Source organism: Ustilaginoidea virens, chromosome 4, assembly GCF_000687475.1.
Source record: "Ustilaginoidea virens chromosome 4, complete sequence".
Lineage (NCBI taxonomy): Eukaryota > Fungi > Ascomycota > Sordariomycetes > Hypocreales > Clavicipitaceae > Ustilaginoidea > Ustilaginoidea virens.
Window position 1 is genome coordinate 1260932 of NC_057319.1, and position 12679 is coordinate 1273610.

The window sequence follows — 12679 nt, forward strand, 5'->3', positions numbered from 1 at the left end:
AGCTATCCGAGGTCTCCAAAGCGATAAGAGCCCCTTTCTGGTCTTCGCAGCGTTGCGCTTCGCCTTATGCTTTCCATCCAGACGGAGTCATCTAGCATGTTGCGGGCGTCTGTTGCGCTTACAATGCTTCCGTTGCGGCTCGATGGAGAGGCAGGCTGCGGATCGGTCCCGGGCTCGTCGAGCTCGAAGCTGAAGGCGGAAACGCTGCCCTGACGCGTACTAGCAGACTGGCCTAGTTGGGGCTGACTGAGTGGGTGTTGATGTTCCGCGTCACCAAGAGTAAGGTCTGTCGGGCTGCAAGTCGCTAGTTTCCCGTCGCCTTCTCTGGCACTCAGCTGCGTCCAGCGTGGTTCCTCGCCCAAGGGATTGCCGTCCCTTTGCTTCACCTGGTCGCTGAATTCGTCGTCGACCAGGATGTGGGGTATTTGAAGTTGCGGAATCGTCGTCAGGCGGGACGCGTACTTGTTTCTCATGTGTTTCTTGAATTGTCGTGACCAGTACCTGCGAGTAGATGCTATCAGTCTTGGGATACTTCTGCTGGCAGCATGGATGCTCTCGTCAAGTTATCAAGAGCGAAAAAAACGGTACACCTTTACCGCCATCAAGTTGGAGGAGAATGCCGCCCTTACGCACAGTGTATCAAAGAACCCTTGCACAACTTTCCGTCGGATCTCTTCATCGACGCGTTGCAACCGTGCCCGTCGACGGAGAAATTCTTCGAGCCTGTATCATCTCAGTCCTCGCCATCCCGTACATTGATACACGCGCAACAACTTACTTCAAGCTCTTGCTGTCATTGATAATGTTGTAATGAGCAAGAATGAACAATACGTCTGTGAAAGCTATGCCTTTATCTGGATCAGCAGACACCAGCACTTCCCCGAAGAAGATGTTGAACCGCCGGCGTCGCTCGCGTATCTTGTCCACATCAAGTTGCGCCAATCGCTGGTTCAGTCTGTCAATGTTGATGTCGTTGTTGTTGTGCAGATTCGTCGTCGTAGCGAAACACGTGTGACGCGTCGACTCGGGGCCGTCTCGCACATCTTCCAGGATCTGCGCGATGGAATCCTCGGGTTGGTAGATTCTCATCTGGAACACCCCGGAGAGTTCTCCCAGGAGCCGTGGAAACTGCTCCTTGGAAATGAAGCCTGTTCCTGCTGGATCGACGCTCCGCCAGGCCTCCTTGAAACGCCGTATTTCATCTCGATCAACCACCGCCATACCGCTCGAGCGTTGGTAGACATAGCTGAAGCTCTCGTAGATGAGCGAAACAAAGAGATTCACAAAGATGTACATGCTAACGATATTCCAAGCGACGAACAGAAAGCGCGCCCACGCTTTGCTGCCACAGTCGCTGTCAAAGAATCTCTCCTCTTCGACGCACAACGGCGGTCGAATCGATGCATAATCCTCCATGATCTGATTCCATCCCTCGCCTAAGCTCATCCTGAAGAGCAGGATAAGCGCTTTCGGGACGCTTCGGAAGTTTATGTCGGCAGTCTCGTTATCACCAAACCGAGTGAGGCTGAATGCCTGCGTCAAGGCGATGCCAAAGACAAGGAAGATGACCAGCCACGTTGCAAGCAAGTTGCTTATGATTGGCAAGCTAGCTGCTGCGGTTTTGAAGAGCTGGTCCAGTGCATCGTTCCGCGGTATCAGAAGCAAAACCATGGCGACAAGGAAAAACTTGTGGAATTGAACGGATGCTTCTGCTCTGGCGTTGGCCATCATCAGCGCCACGGTGGCCACGAAAGACCCTGATCCGCAGACAAGTGAATAGAGATCCCAGGAACTTTTCCGAAACCTTGCCCATCCAAGGCCAACTATTCGAATGGCAACGTTGCTCAGATATATGGAAATTAGTATCAAGAATAGCGCCTCTCGAGTTTTGGACCACCAGAACGGCTCCGACCTGAACTCGATCATGAGAAGAAGCAGATGAAGGACTAAGACGATCGTAATGGCTTGGTACCACTTTCCGCGTTTCTCGATTGCTCTTTTGTGACACCACTTCTTCCACCACTTCTCGCTTTCCTTGTAGGAGCTCTTTGAGGGCGATATCTGGCGCAACAACTTTCGAAGTTCCAGCCAAGAGCGCTGTTCCGCCGTGAGGAAGGCGACCCCTGTCTGCTCCGTATAGTTTCGCATGAAAACGGAAATGAACAGAGTGAGGACGAAAACGGTGGCCATGAGGTTGAACACAACGAAGAACAATGCGTTGCCCTGCGCAAACAGGTCCTGAGGTTGCATGCCCCGTCCCACAATGGCCTGCGCAGCAAATGAGACGTCCGTCCAGCCTTCTTGGCTGACAATTTGAAAAAGCGTGAACAGAGATGAGCCAAAGTCGTCAAAGTTTAAGTACGGATTCGAGGCGACGCGAGGAGCGAGCATCGGCCAGTTGTTACTGAAGGGAGTGCTGTTGTACTCGCCAAAGCATCCGCTCAGAGTGTCCATGTTGTTGGAGTCGTTGCACGACACCATGAGTCCAGCGAAGAGATTCAGTCCATAGATGGCAAAGGGGATCAGTAGTGACAGGGAGATTAGAGCTGCCTGTCCAGATTGCGTTAGCTCTTTGCTGACAAGTACGGTCCTGATATTTTGAGCAACCAAGGCCTGGAAAGGCGCCTACTCACCCCTATCAACTTCCACCAGCCGACAATGATTAATGAGTGGAATGTGTCTCTGGCACTGTCGCTAACATTGAGCAAACGAAGAGCTCGCAAGGCCTTGAACGCGCCGACGGCTCTGGGTATAGCCCCATCATTGATCAAGAGTGTCACAACGTTGATCCATAACGTCACAAGCACAATGCCGTCAATCATGCCCCATGAACTCCGCAAATACGCATTTGGCGTCCAAAACAGCCCGTCCGCGATGATCTTGATCAATGCTTCGACGGTGAAAACAGACGTAAAGGCCAAATCAGTCCAGACGTACCAGTTCCATGTGTTTAGGGGGTGTTGTTCCCTGTATCCCTTCTGATAGAGTGGCGTAGTGACGCAAGCTAAAATAACCATGGCAGCTACGACTGCATACACAAACGCCGAAAAGGTGTGCCAGAGTATCTTGTTAGGCTCCACGCCGTCGAATCTTTCGTGTCCTCTGGCGGGACCTACGATCCTCTGACACGCGCGTCGTAAGAAGTGCTTGGGCTTGAAGATGTATAGCGAGTCATTGTACCGTGGATGACGGGCAAGATACTCTCGCTGGGCTTTTCGTCTGGCCGCCGTCGCTGAGACGGCTTGTCGAGCCATTTGACGTGGATCAAGAGTGTCGTTTGGGCCGTCGAATCGAATATTGGCGTAGAACGGATTTGGATCTTTATCCTGCGTATTGACGAGTCGCTTCCACAACGTTGCAACTATGCCTGGCTTCGCATTATCGCTGAATAGATTGGTCGCGCTTCGTTGGGAAGCATTGCCTGCATTATCTTGCAGGGCATCTGAAGTGTGGTCGTCAAGAAAATCACGGACCACGGCATCTTTCAAAAGCATTTCCATCATTGCGGGCCCATAGTCGAGCGGATCTCGGCGCCGACGAGCCCTCCCGAGGCTGAAGATTGTCGACAGAGTCAGGTGGCTAGGATTATGTCCCAGTTCTTTCCTTTGAAGAAAGGCTTTGACTTGTTCCAGTCTCTTCTCATCCTCCGATACATCAAAGTTTTCCTGGATAACGGCAATAAACATATTGATCAAGATGAAGAAGGAGAGTATAAACCAGCCAATGAGAAATATTGCTCCGATCCAAGCAGTGTGATACACCTTAGTAAACGACGTGACTGAATATAAAATATCCGTCCAATTTTCGCTGGACAGAATCTGGTACATACCAAGGAAAGAGTTATATATAGTGAAGAACGAGATCCTGACGAGTGAGCCATCTTTATATGTGGGTAATAGCCCGCGGAACAATTGTGCAGCGAAGATGGCGACTAAAAAAGTCATGAGAAACACGAACAGCATCAAGTTCGCGATACCGGCCGCGTTCCCCAACACGAGTAAAATCAGTTTGCGAGTCACTGGAATTGCCAGCACAACCCGGTACACCCGGAGAATCTGGAAAACTGTGAGCCACTGGTACGTTCGAGTGCCTGGAATTGGCGGTATGAGTATGATTCCCGTAACGATTGCCAGGAAAAGGTCAAATAAGTTGCGCCAGCTGCGGTGAAATTTTCGCCAGTCTGAGCCGATTCGAAGGAGGATTTCTACGTCCAGGGCAATGGTTGTTATGACCTCCGCCACAGTGATGAATTTCTCCCTGGAGGGAGACATTTTGGAGCTTCGAAAGGACTGACAAACCAATCCAAACGTGATGACTAGAACCCAAAAAATGGAAAGCTTCTCATATAACCTCTGCAGTGGCGAGGGTCTGCAAACGCGTTCCCCTTGCCGAGGTTGAACTGGAGGCTCGATATCTGCAGTGAAGGCGCTTGACTTGCTCTCCTCGCGAATCACTTGAAATGACGACGTTATTACAGCTATGAGAAGATTTGTGAGCCATAACAACATGATCATTATTCCAGCTCCAAAGAATAAAGCGGCTTGTAGATAGTCTGACGCCATTGTACGATACATCAAGTCGGAATATGTATTAGCGCTCATAATGACAAAGACGAGCTCCAAAGAGTTGGCGATGTTGTCGAAATTGACGGTTCCGTTGTAAGGGTTGTGTTGCTCCAGGCAAATGGATCCACGAGGGCAAATGAAGCCTTTACCGTCTCGGGTGCCGTTGGAAAGATTGTCCAATGAACCGACTGTGCCAAACTTTACCCAGGGCAAGATTTTCCCTGTCTGGTTGTCCAAGTATCCTCCGCAAAACTCCATGTCATTAGTGTAGGAGGCCGAAAAGTTCTTGGGGTCCAGAGGATCTAGCCAGACACATTGGCGGCTCAGACTAGATTTGAAGCTCTGGATGCCGATAATGGCAAAGAGAAGCCAGAAAAAGCCTAACAGGAAAGCAATCCGGACAAGCAGCGGAGCAGCTTTTTTAAGACTTCTTAGAATGATCTAGAACCAAGTCAATAAGCGGATGAAATGAAGAATGCAGATTGCAGACGCAGTGGTAGAGGCCGGGTGTCTCTTACCGCGGTACCGTGGGTCAACGCCAATAGTCGCAAAATCCGAAGGCAGCTTAGCATTTTGAATATGTACAAGCGATGCTGGCTTTCAACACCAGCAAGACCCAGAACAAGCGAGATCCAAAATGACACCACAGCGACAAAATCCAGGCGATTAAAGGAACGTCGCAGAAACGCCCGACGAGCGAGCTGGTAGCGTTGATGTTCCTCGACCGTTGAAGGCAATGATTGCTGGCCCTGCATGATTGTTGTGAATGAACGGGAGAATGCTGATTGTTGTGGTTCGGCCTGCCGCATTTCTTTCACGGATTTTTGCCGCTGTGGTCTGAACGCAACCTTGTATTGTTCGGCAAGCGCAGCTCGAATGCCTCTTTTCCGATCTATCGTGCTGTATTCGGCAGCATTGAGTAAAAAGCCGGATACAATAATGCGGGCGATGAGTTCTAGGGTGAATACAATGAAGAGTCCGAGGAAGATCCAGTCTACAGGTTGTCTTCCCCATCGGTCCGGCCGCGCATTGCCTTGAAGAAAAACATTAGGACCAGACTCTACAGCCAAAAGTAGGGTCTGTAGGACAATGAGAAGCAGAATAAATGGCTCTGTATAAGGATTGACTAATACTTCACACAGCCACAAGCGAATGGGGCTGTCAGGGGAAAAGAAGCCCAGCGAGCGGCCTTTGAGAAGATTAGGTGGGGGGTCGTTTCCTGCGAGCTCTCGAGTTTGATGTAAGATCTCTCTTTTCTCGGGGCCCGCTTGACGTGTCTGTGACTGATACGAGTTATCGGCTAGCATTGAAATAGCAGGGCTTCCATCTCGGTCACGAATAAAAGATTGTCTAGAAGCGAAAGACTGCTGTCTCGAAGGTCGGTGATCGATCGATTCGCTTTCGCCACTTATGTTGACAACTCTTTGTGACATGGCCCTTACAATTGACCCTGCTCGATGAAGGGCGCCAGAGGTGGAATTCGCTCGAGACGCTCGACACTCGTCCGGATTTAGCATTTGACCATACCCATGTTGCCGACCGCGCGAGGGCTCAAACGAAGCCTCGGGATTGTGCTCAAGACTAAGTGGCCGACCAGCTTGGGTAGTATTGCTGTTGCCTAGATCCGATACGGTTTGAAAGCTGCTCCGACCTTGGTCATGGCCGTCCCGGAGTAAGGAACCTGATATTGATTGAGCGCCAGCTGTAAGGGGCATTCGGTCGGAGTCATCGCAGTCAGTATTTGCAGCATCTTCGACGTATGGCGATTCTTCAAATATGCCGACTGCGCGCGATGACCGATTCAGTTCTTCGGGAAAGGAAGACGGAAATTCAGCCGGTAGGGCAGCTTGCAATGCTGTGGGATCAATAGGCGAGCCGGTCGCACTCCTGCTAGGCGATAAGTTTTGAGACGTATACCAATATGCCGAATCACGAGAGGCCCCAGCAGACTCCGGCGTATTCTTGTCCATGCTCTCGTCCGGCTGCATTGCGTCAAGAATATTGGGCCGTTGTTGAGCTCCGGAATCATTTCGGGGCGCAGATGGCAAGTATTCCATAGGGATTGATTGTCGTTGTCGAGGCTGACGATCCCCATCGGCGGGATTTGGACTCATACGCGTGTCGTTGGCAGACTCAAATAGTGTCCGGATACCGGATTGTCAAAGGGCATCACCAATGTAAAATTCTACGAGCGAAAACGTTGACAGAGACTGACGGCATGATCATTTGTCGTGGTTGGCAGGCGGAGGCTGCGTTTCGAAGTGTTGCTACTAAAGTGAGAGATGTCTATATAATTCTGTTGGCGTTTTCATCATATCGCAATCGGAAGTAGAGCGCGCAAATCGAGTGTCTATGGAGCCAGTCCACGTAAAAGTCGCTGATGCCGTGATGTTGTGTGTGATGCTGAAGACGTTGAAATACGGGGCGTGAAATAGGCTAATGCTTACGTCGTGACAACGCCTGCGTTTTGGTGCCATCAGACGTTAGATGATGCCTGGCTGGCCTGGCACATACATACGTTGACCTGTTCTCCGTCCCTGCCGTTGACCTTAAAAGGTACATGTGGAGGTACCTTATAGGCACGTTAGCGAGTGCTGACTCCCTGGTGCATACTCCGTAGTGGCGAAGCGCTCCGGGAAGACGCGTGCTTGCGAACCAAACAACATGAACGCCCTTGTCCCTTTTGGCCATCAATTTCAACCTCCAACTTGGCACCTGACAAGGTGTGAAGCTGCTACATTCCACCAATTGTTCCGCTCAACCTCGTGCACTTTCCAGCAGTAAGAGCGAGTTTTCGATATGCCTTCGCGCAAAAGAGGGATGGAAGACCCTCTTGGCACTGGAGAGAATGAAACGTCGCCGCTTTTACAGCAGATTCGAAACATGTGGCAGTTTGCAAACTTGTGTCAGTGGATTTACATTTTTGGCAAGGCTGCGAAAGTTGATGACTCTGTGGACATTGAGGTGACATTGACAGTCTTTGTTCCTTGTTTGTTTTTGTATGAAGGCTCATCGACCAAATTCAGGAAATCGAGGCGGAATGTCTGAACCCACAATCAGCTAAGCTTTCTAATATTGCCTTGGCCCTACTAAAGCTTGTATCGTCACACCGCGGACTGAAGTGAGCGTTCCGACACGATCACATTGCGGGATCTGGAAGGCTAACCCTCTGCTCAAGCCACGAGATTCTTGATCAACAGCTTCGCAAACAATACATTGCTAATGCTCCCGACCAAAATCCCTTTGGTGACGAGGCTAATCCCGTATCATTTGCTAACCTAAGTGTCATTACCAAAGTATGGAATTGTTTGATCCTTCAGCTTTGGGCTCTTTTTTAATAACCACCATGCTACATAGATCAAAATTCTGCAAAAGTTAACCCAATGGACTATGATGTATCCCGAAAGAATACGAGAACGGATGGAAGAACAAAAGGACAACGAGCAAATCAACTGGGTACATTGCCAGTCCTGCATATCCCTCAATAGCTCTCTCGATACTCCGTATTTTGGCTGATGCAGGATGTAGCGTATCGAGCCCTTTGGGTGGGACCATGAGGACCGTATCTACTTCGTCTTGGACGACAATAGGATATATCGACTCACACAGCCAAACATCAATGCGCAGTCCAACCTCGGTAAAAGAAAACATTCTCGAGGCGGCCGTCGACCTGGCAAGAGACGGCGCATTGTTTCCCCGAGCGAAACCGAACATGCTGGAAGCATAGATGACGGACATGTTGCAGGATTGGAATCAGCTGATGACGTCGTTGGTGGCGTATGGGAGTGTGTTGCCGTCACCTTGGAAGAGACACGGGTCTTTCTAAATTCGCTAAACAGAACGCGGGATGAAAACGAAAAAATTTTGCGGGAACGAGTGGAAAAGCATTTATTGCCAATCTTGGAAAAGCAGGAGGAAGCAATGAAACGGAGACAACAACAACGTGAACGGGAGCGAATCAACTTGGCGAAAATGGCCAACGCGAAGAGATCAAGCCGCATAGCTCTCAAGCTGGAAAAGCAAAAACAAGACGAAGAGGAAAGAGAACAATATCGGCAGCAACTCGAGGCTGAAAAAGCTCAGCAACGCGAAATTCTTTCTCAGCAGAAAGCCAGTGAAGAACGGGACTTCAGAATGTTTTCTCGTCAACGGCGTCTGAAGGAGAGAGAACTCCGTAGGATGCGATATGCTGAGGAACTGGCCCAGCTCTCGGAGGACAGCAAAAACGCCCAAGAGACGCCACGTGTCTCAGAGCGGCAACTGGTGGCCGAAATAGAGAAGAAAAGACAAGCAATGAGAGCCATTCAACTGGAGGAAGAGGACTGGGTCTTTGACTGTAAATGTGGCCTCTACGGTCAGATTGATGATGGCACTCACAGCCTGGCTTGTGAAAGATGCAACATCTGGCAGCATAGCAGCTGTCTTGGAATCAGCGAGAAGGAAGCTGAGAAACCCGACTTCCGCTTCGTTTGCACTTCTTGCGATCGCCGAGAAACTGAAAACTGCAAGACATCAAAGACCATCATCAAGCTCAAAGTTCCACCCGCTAAAGGATCAGCCATGCCAGCAGAACATCAATACGACTCGGAGATAAGCCAACCCGGCGAGTTGCGGACAGCAGAGAATCATCTTTCCTAGCATCGTCGTAACGAGGCACAAAACTTCAGAAACCTGCTTCCTGCGCACAACATGCAAGCACTTACGGCGCATTCCCCTCTTGCAGCAATACTGCTAATGTTAACATACTTACCTCGAGCTATTATTTATCCAAGACCCCAGCGCCTGTTCACGCGGAGACTATCTCTGCATCACATTTATCTATCGGGAATGAACTTTTCTTGGCGTCCTGCTTCCCGCAAAATCATTGCACAGTCCGCATTTCAAGTTTCATGGCTGGGATGTGTTTATATAGCACCGCAACTCCTAAAGTTAGCAATGACGAAACCTAAATCGTCCAACCACGAACGTGACGTCGAAAAGGCAGAGACTTTCATTCAATATTGAACCACAAAGTCAGGGCTTGGACTTCGTCAACGTTCAAAGCCCATTGAACAGGGTGACTGCTCTGAACGGGAACGATGCAAATTCTACTGAACACTGCTGGACAGGAAGCAGCTCTAGTCCAAGAAGTCGGCAAAAGCTGGCGACCGAGGGCCATTTACTTGCCAACACATGTCTTCGCAAGCTAGATCCGTAACCAAGGGGCAGACACCAACACTCAGCCTCGAACCTGCTGCGTCAGAATTAGATAAGATCCGTCGGGTACAACACGTGGATTAGTTGAAGTTAAGGCGCCATATTTTTATCAAAAAGGAGGTTTCCGGATTTTGACCGGACGGAAAAGACGATAGGTCAAGGCGCCGACGCAATATTGGTGGTAGTCTTACTCCATTAGACATCCCTATGTTGACGGACAATTATAGCTCCTGGTTTCGCAACTTCAGAGGGACCGCATCGGCTGAATGTGGGCCAAGGGGGTACATCATGTGTAAACACTGACCTCGCTTAACTCTAAAGCTATGTAGAAAACCAACTCTGTCAAAGGCAGCTTAGCAGATCTGAAGCGAGGCAAAGCGAGGCGTTTCACTTGCTGTGAGCAACTTGCGGCCAAAGTGTCACAGCACTGAATTCTCCCAGCGCTTCTATGTTTGAAGTACATGCTATGACTTGGACGAAAAACAACACGCCTTGATGCTCTCCGGACGCGATGAATGGCTCCAAACAAGGGGCCCAGCGAGGACCAGTTCTTGGCACCCTAAGCAGACACACTGATCGCATGGTGATCTGATCCACGTTACACAACCCACCACGGTCTATCCTTTGATGCCGCATGCGGCAGAACCTGTTTCCTGGATATAATCTGATTCACATGGGGTCATCGAGATAAAGAGAGAATCGCATCAAGGTCCGGTCATGGAATTGCTTGCGCAAAAGATTCGTGGCAAGTCAAATACTCCTTAATCCCGGCGTCAAGCCAACTGGAACGACTTTCAGTATCAGGCCTCTCATCAACAACAACAACAATTACAAGATTGCACATAAATTTATGAACATTTTCTTTTCCAACCTCGGAATGCAGACTGTATGAGGTCGTCTCGCGCCATTTAAGTAAGTCCAAAATCCGCGAACTTGCCGTTTGACGCCATCAAACTGTTTTCTTCTTCTTCGTCTTCCTTTTTCTATTTTTTTCCTTGTCCAAACTTTTACCGCCTTTTCAGGCGTGAGGCAAAGATAACATGACTTCCAAGGGAAAGTCATTGACGACATCAACAGAAGCGGAAATGAGGAGAAACTGACTGAAAGATTGCATTTCTACAGAGAACGAACGCTACTGCAGATTCAAGTCCCCGTTCCCAGCAAAGGCGGAATCTTTACGTGCAAAGTACCAGTTCTGTAAGCAGATTTGTATTGGACAGTCAAAGGGGAACTTTACATCTACTAACCCTTTCTCCCAGTTCATAGACTTTATGTTTGACGAAGGCATCAATTTCCTCCTGCCTGCCTCGACAATGACAAATTGCTGGGTAAGGCAGGTCAACAGCAGAAGAAGATACGTGGTTTGCATTTGCCTAATGATCTTTTAGAGCCACAAGCAGCGTGACAAGCACAAGTTGTCGCCAGCGTCACGCATACGTGATGCCATAGGACCCGTTCGTAATGTCAAATTTGCGCCTAGAAAACGCACAGCGCAAGGCGGGGTTCCTCGAGGTCGAAGCAGGACACCGTTATCCGACTTGGATGACGACAAGCCACTCCTCTTGGAAAAAGCATTATCAGAATCGGCGGAGCAGTATCCAGAAGACTATATTGACCCAGAGACTTATGTGAAACGCTCTGTCGAAGAACGACAGCAAAAGTCTTTGGAAGAGGGCAAAATATCTCGACCATTGAACTCGTACATGCTGTATAGAAAGGCATACCAGCAAGTAGCCCGGAAGGTGATAAGAAAAGACCAACAACAATCCGCGTCACAAACTGTTGGAACATCTTGGACGAAATTGGAGCATGATGACGTCAAATCAAGGTTTCGAGCGCTGGCGAAAATTGATCATCAAATGCACCACAAGGCGTTTCCTTCCTACAAGTATACTCCTACCCAAGGGAAAAATCCAAGAAATTCGCCTGAATCAAGGAAATTGCCGATTCCAGTTGAAGGCCAGCTCACACAGCAACCCGAGGACCAAGACATGGAGTTCGATTTGGCCATCAGTAGTACGGAGTTCACCTCTCCGACTTCAGAAGCGACCAAGCCGCTTCTGTCTCACGAGGACAGCATCAGTTGGTGGCAGGAAGAACACCAGAATGTCGCCGCTCCATTTTCGCGTAACGGCGTTAGCTCCCACGGCTACGACGCTTACTTGATGCCAGACTCTGCCTGCTTCGACTCTCAGGCGGTTGACAGTTTTCAAGGGCATGGGCCTGTTCAGCTGTCTGTTCAAATAGCTCAACTCGCGCCTGGCCAATTAGAGGGCCTGGGCATGGAAAACTGCATAGATCCATCCCTTTTCTCCTCCACTGGGAGCTCGAGCTCTCCAGATTCCATTCGATACTCAGGATGGCAGCCTCAAGAGTCGATTACCAGCCAGGGTCTTACTTCCTTCATGTCCGATTTCATGGCAAGCCAGCCCTTCAACAATGGGTTTCCCAACCAAGACATTTGGCCGGCTGAGCAAGTGAGCGAACGAGTCATATACCCAGGATGGCAAGCAAGCTGCCGAGATAACGATGTTTGACCTCGGTTCTTTCCTTGCATAGCCATATGACTCTTCCCAGACTCTTCCCAGATTCTCCCATGTGTAGGGTTCTGCTGGGGAGACATTTGTTTCAGCATACCGGTGTATGCCTGACGTTCGTCATGTTGTCATCGCCAGTGCTTCAGCGTTCCTCAAGTCCTTGCATAGACGGCTGGTCTGTCTAGCAAGACCTGAGCATGGATATTTGTTCGTATGTAGCCGTTGGCATAGGCACCGACCTAGGTAGATAAACCGAATGATGATGATGCATGTCAAAATCGAAATAGCGAATTGTAGGTAGCGCGAAGGTGTCTCCATTGCCGCAGTAACTAAATCAAAAGATCCGCCAGCATGAAGTCCAAGCGCCGGGACAGCACACCT

General features: G+C 49.7%; 3 protein-coding genes across 3 annotated transcripts; 2 read left to right on the top strand and 1 right to left on the bottom strand.

The window, feature by feature from the left end:
* Positions 1 to 2: 2 nt before the first annotated feature.
* Positions 3 to 6679, bottom strand: UV8b_04879 (uncharacterized protein; the record flags this gene model as incomplete). The annotated part of the gene is made up of 5 exons (XM_043142377.1): positions 3 to 501; positions 634 to 723; positions 779 to 2550; positions 2634 to 5006; positions 5084 to 6679. 5 exons carry the CDS (start codon positions 6677 to 6679, stop codon positions 3 to 5), a joined length of 6330 nt encoding a protein of 2109 aa, XP_042998311.1.
* A 685-nt stretch (positions 6680 to 7364) lies between these two features.
* On the top strand, positions 7365 to 9203 carry UV8b_04880 (uncharacterized protein; the record flags this gene model as incomplete). Its single annotated transcript, XM_043142378.1, has 5 exons — positions 7365 to 7529; positions 7592 to 7686; positions 7744 to 7861; positions 7923 to 8021; positions 8094 to 9203. The coding sequence occupies 5 exons, from the start codon at positions 7365 to 7367 to the stop codon at positions 9201 to 9203; spliced, it is 1587 nt and encodes a 528-aa protein (XP_042998312.1).
* A 1435-nt stretch (positions 9204 to 10638) lies between these two features.
* UV8b_04881 (uncharacterized protein) lies at positions 10639 to 12298 on the top strand (the record flags this gene model as incomplete). The annotated part of the gene is made up of 4 exons (XM_043142379.1): positions 10639 to 10647; positions 10884 to 10958; positions 11021 to 11089; positions 11150 to 12298. 4 exons carry the CDS (start codon positions 10639 to 10641, stop codon positions 12296 to 12298), a joined length of 1302 nt encoding a protein of 433 aa, XP_042998313.1.
* Positions 12299 to 12679: the final 381 nt, after the last annotated feature.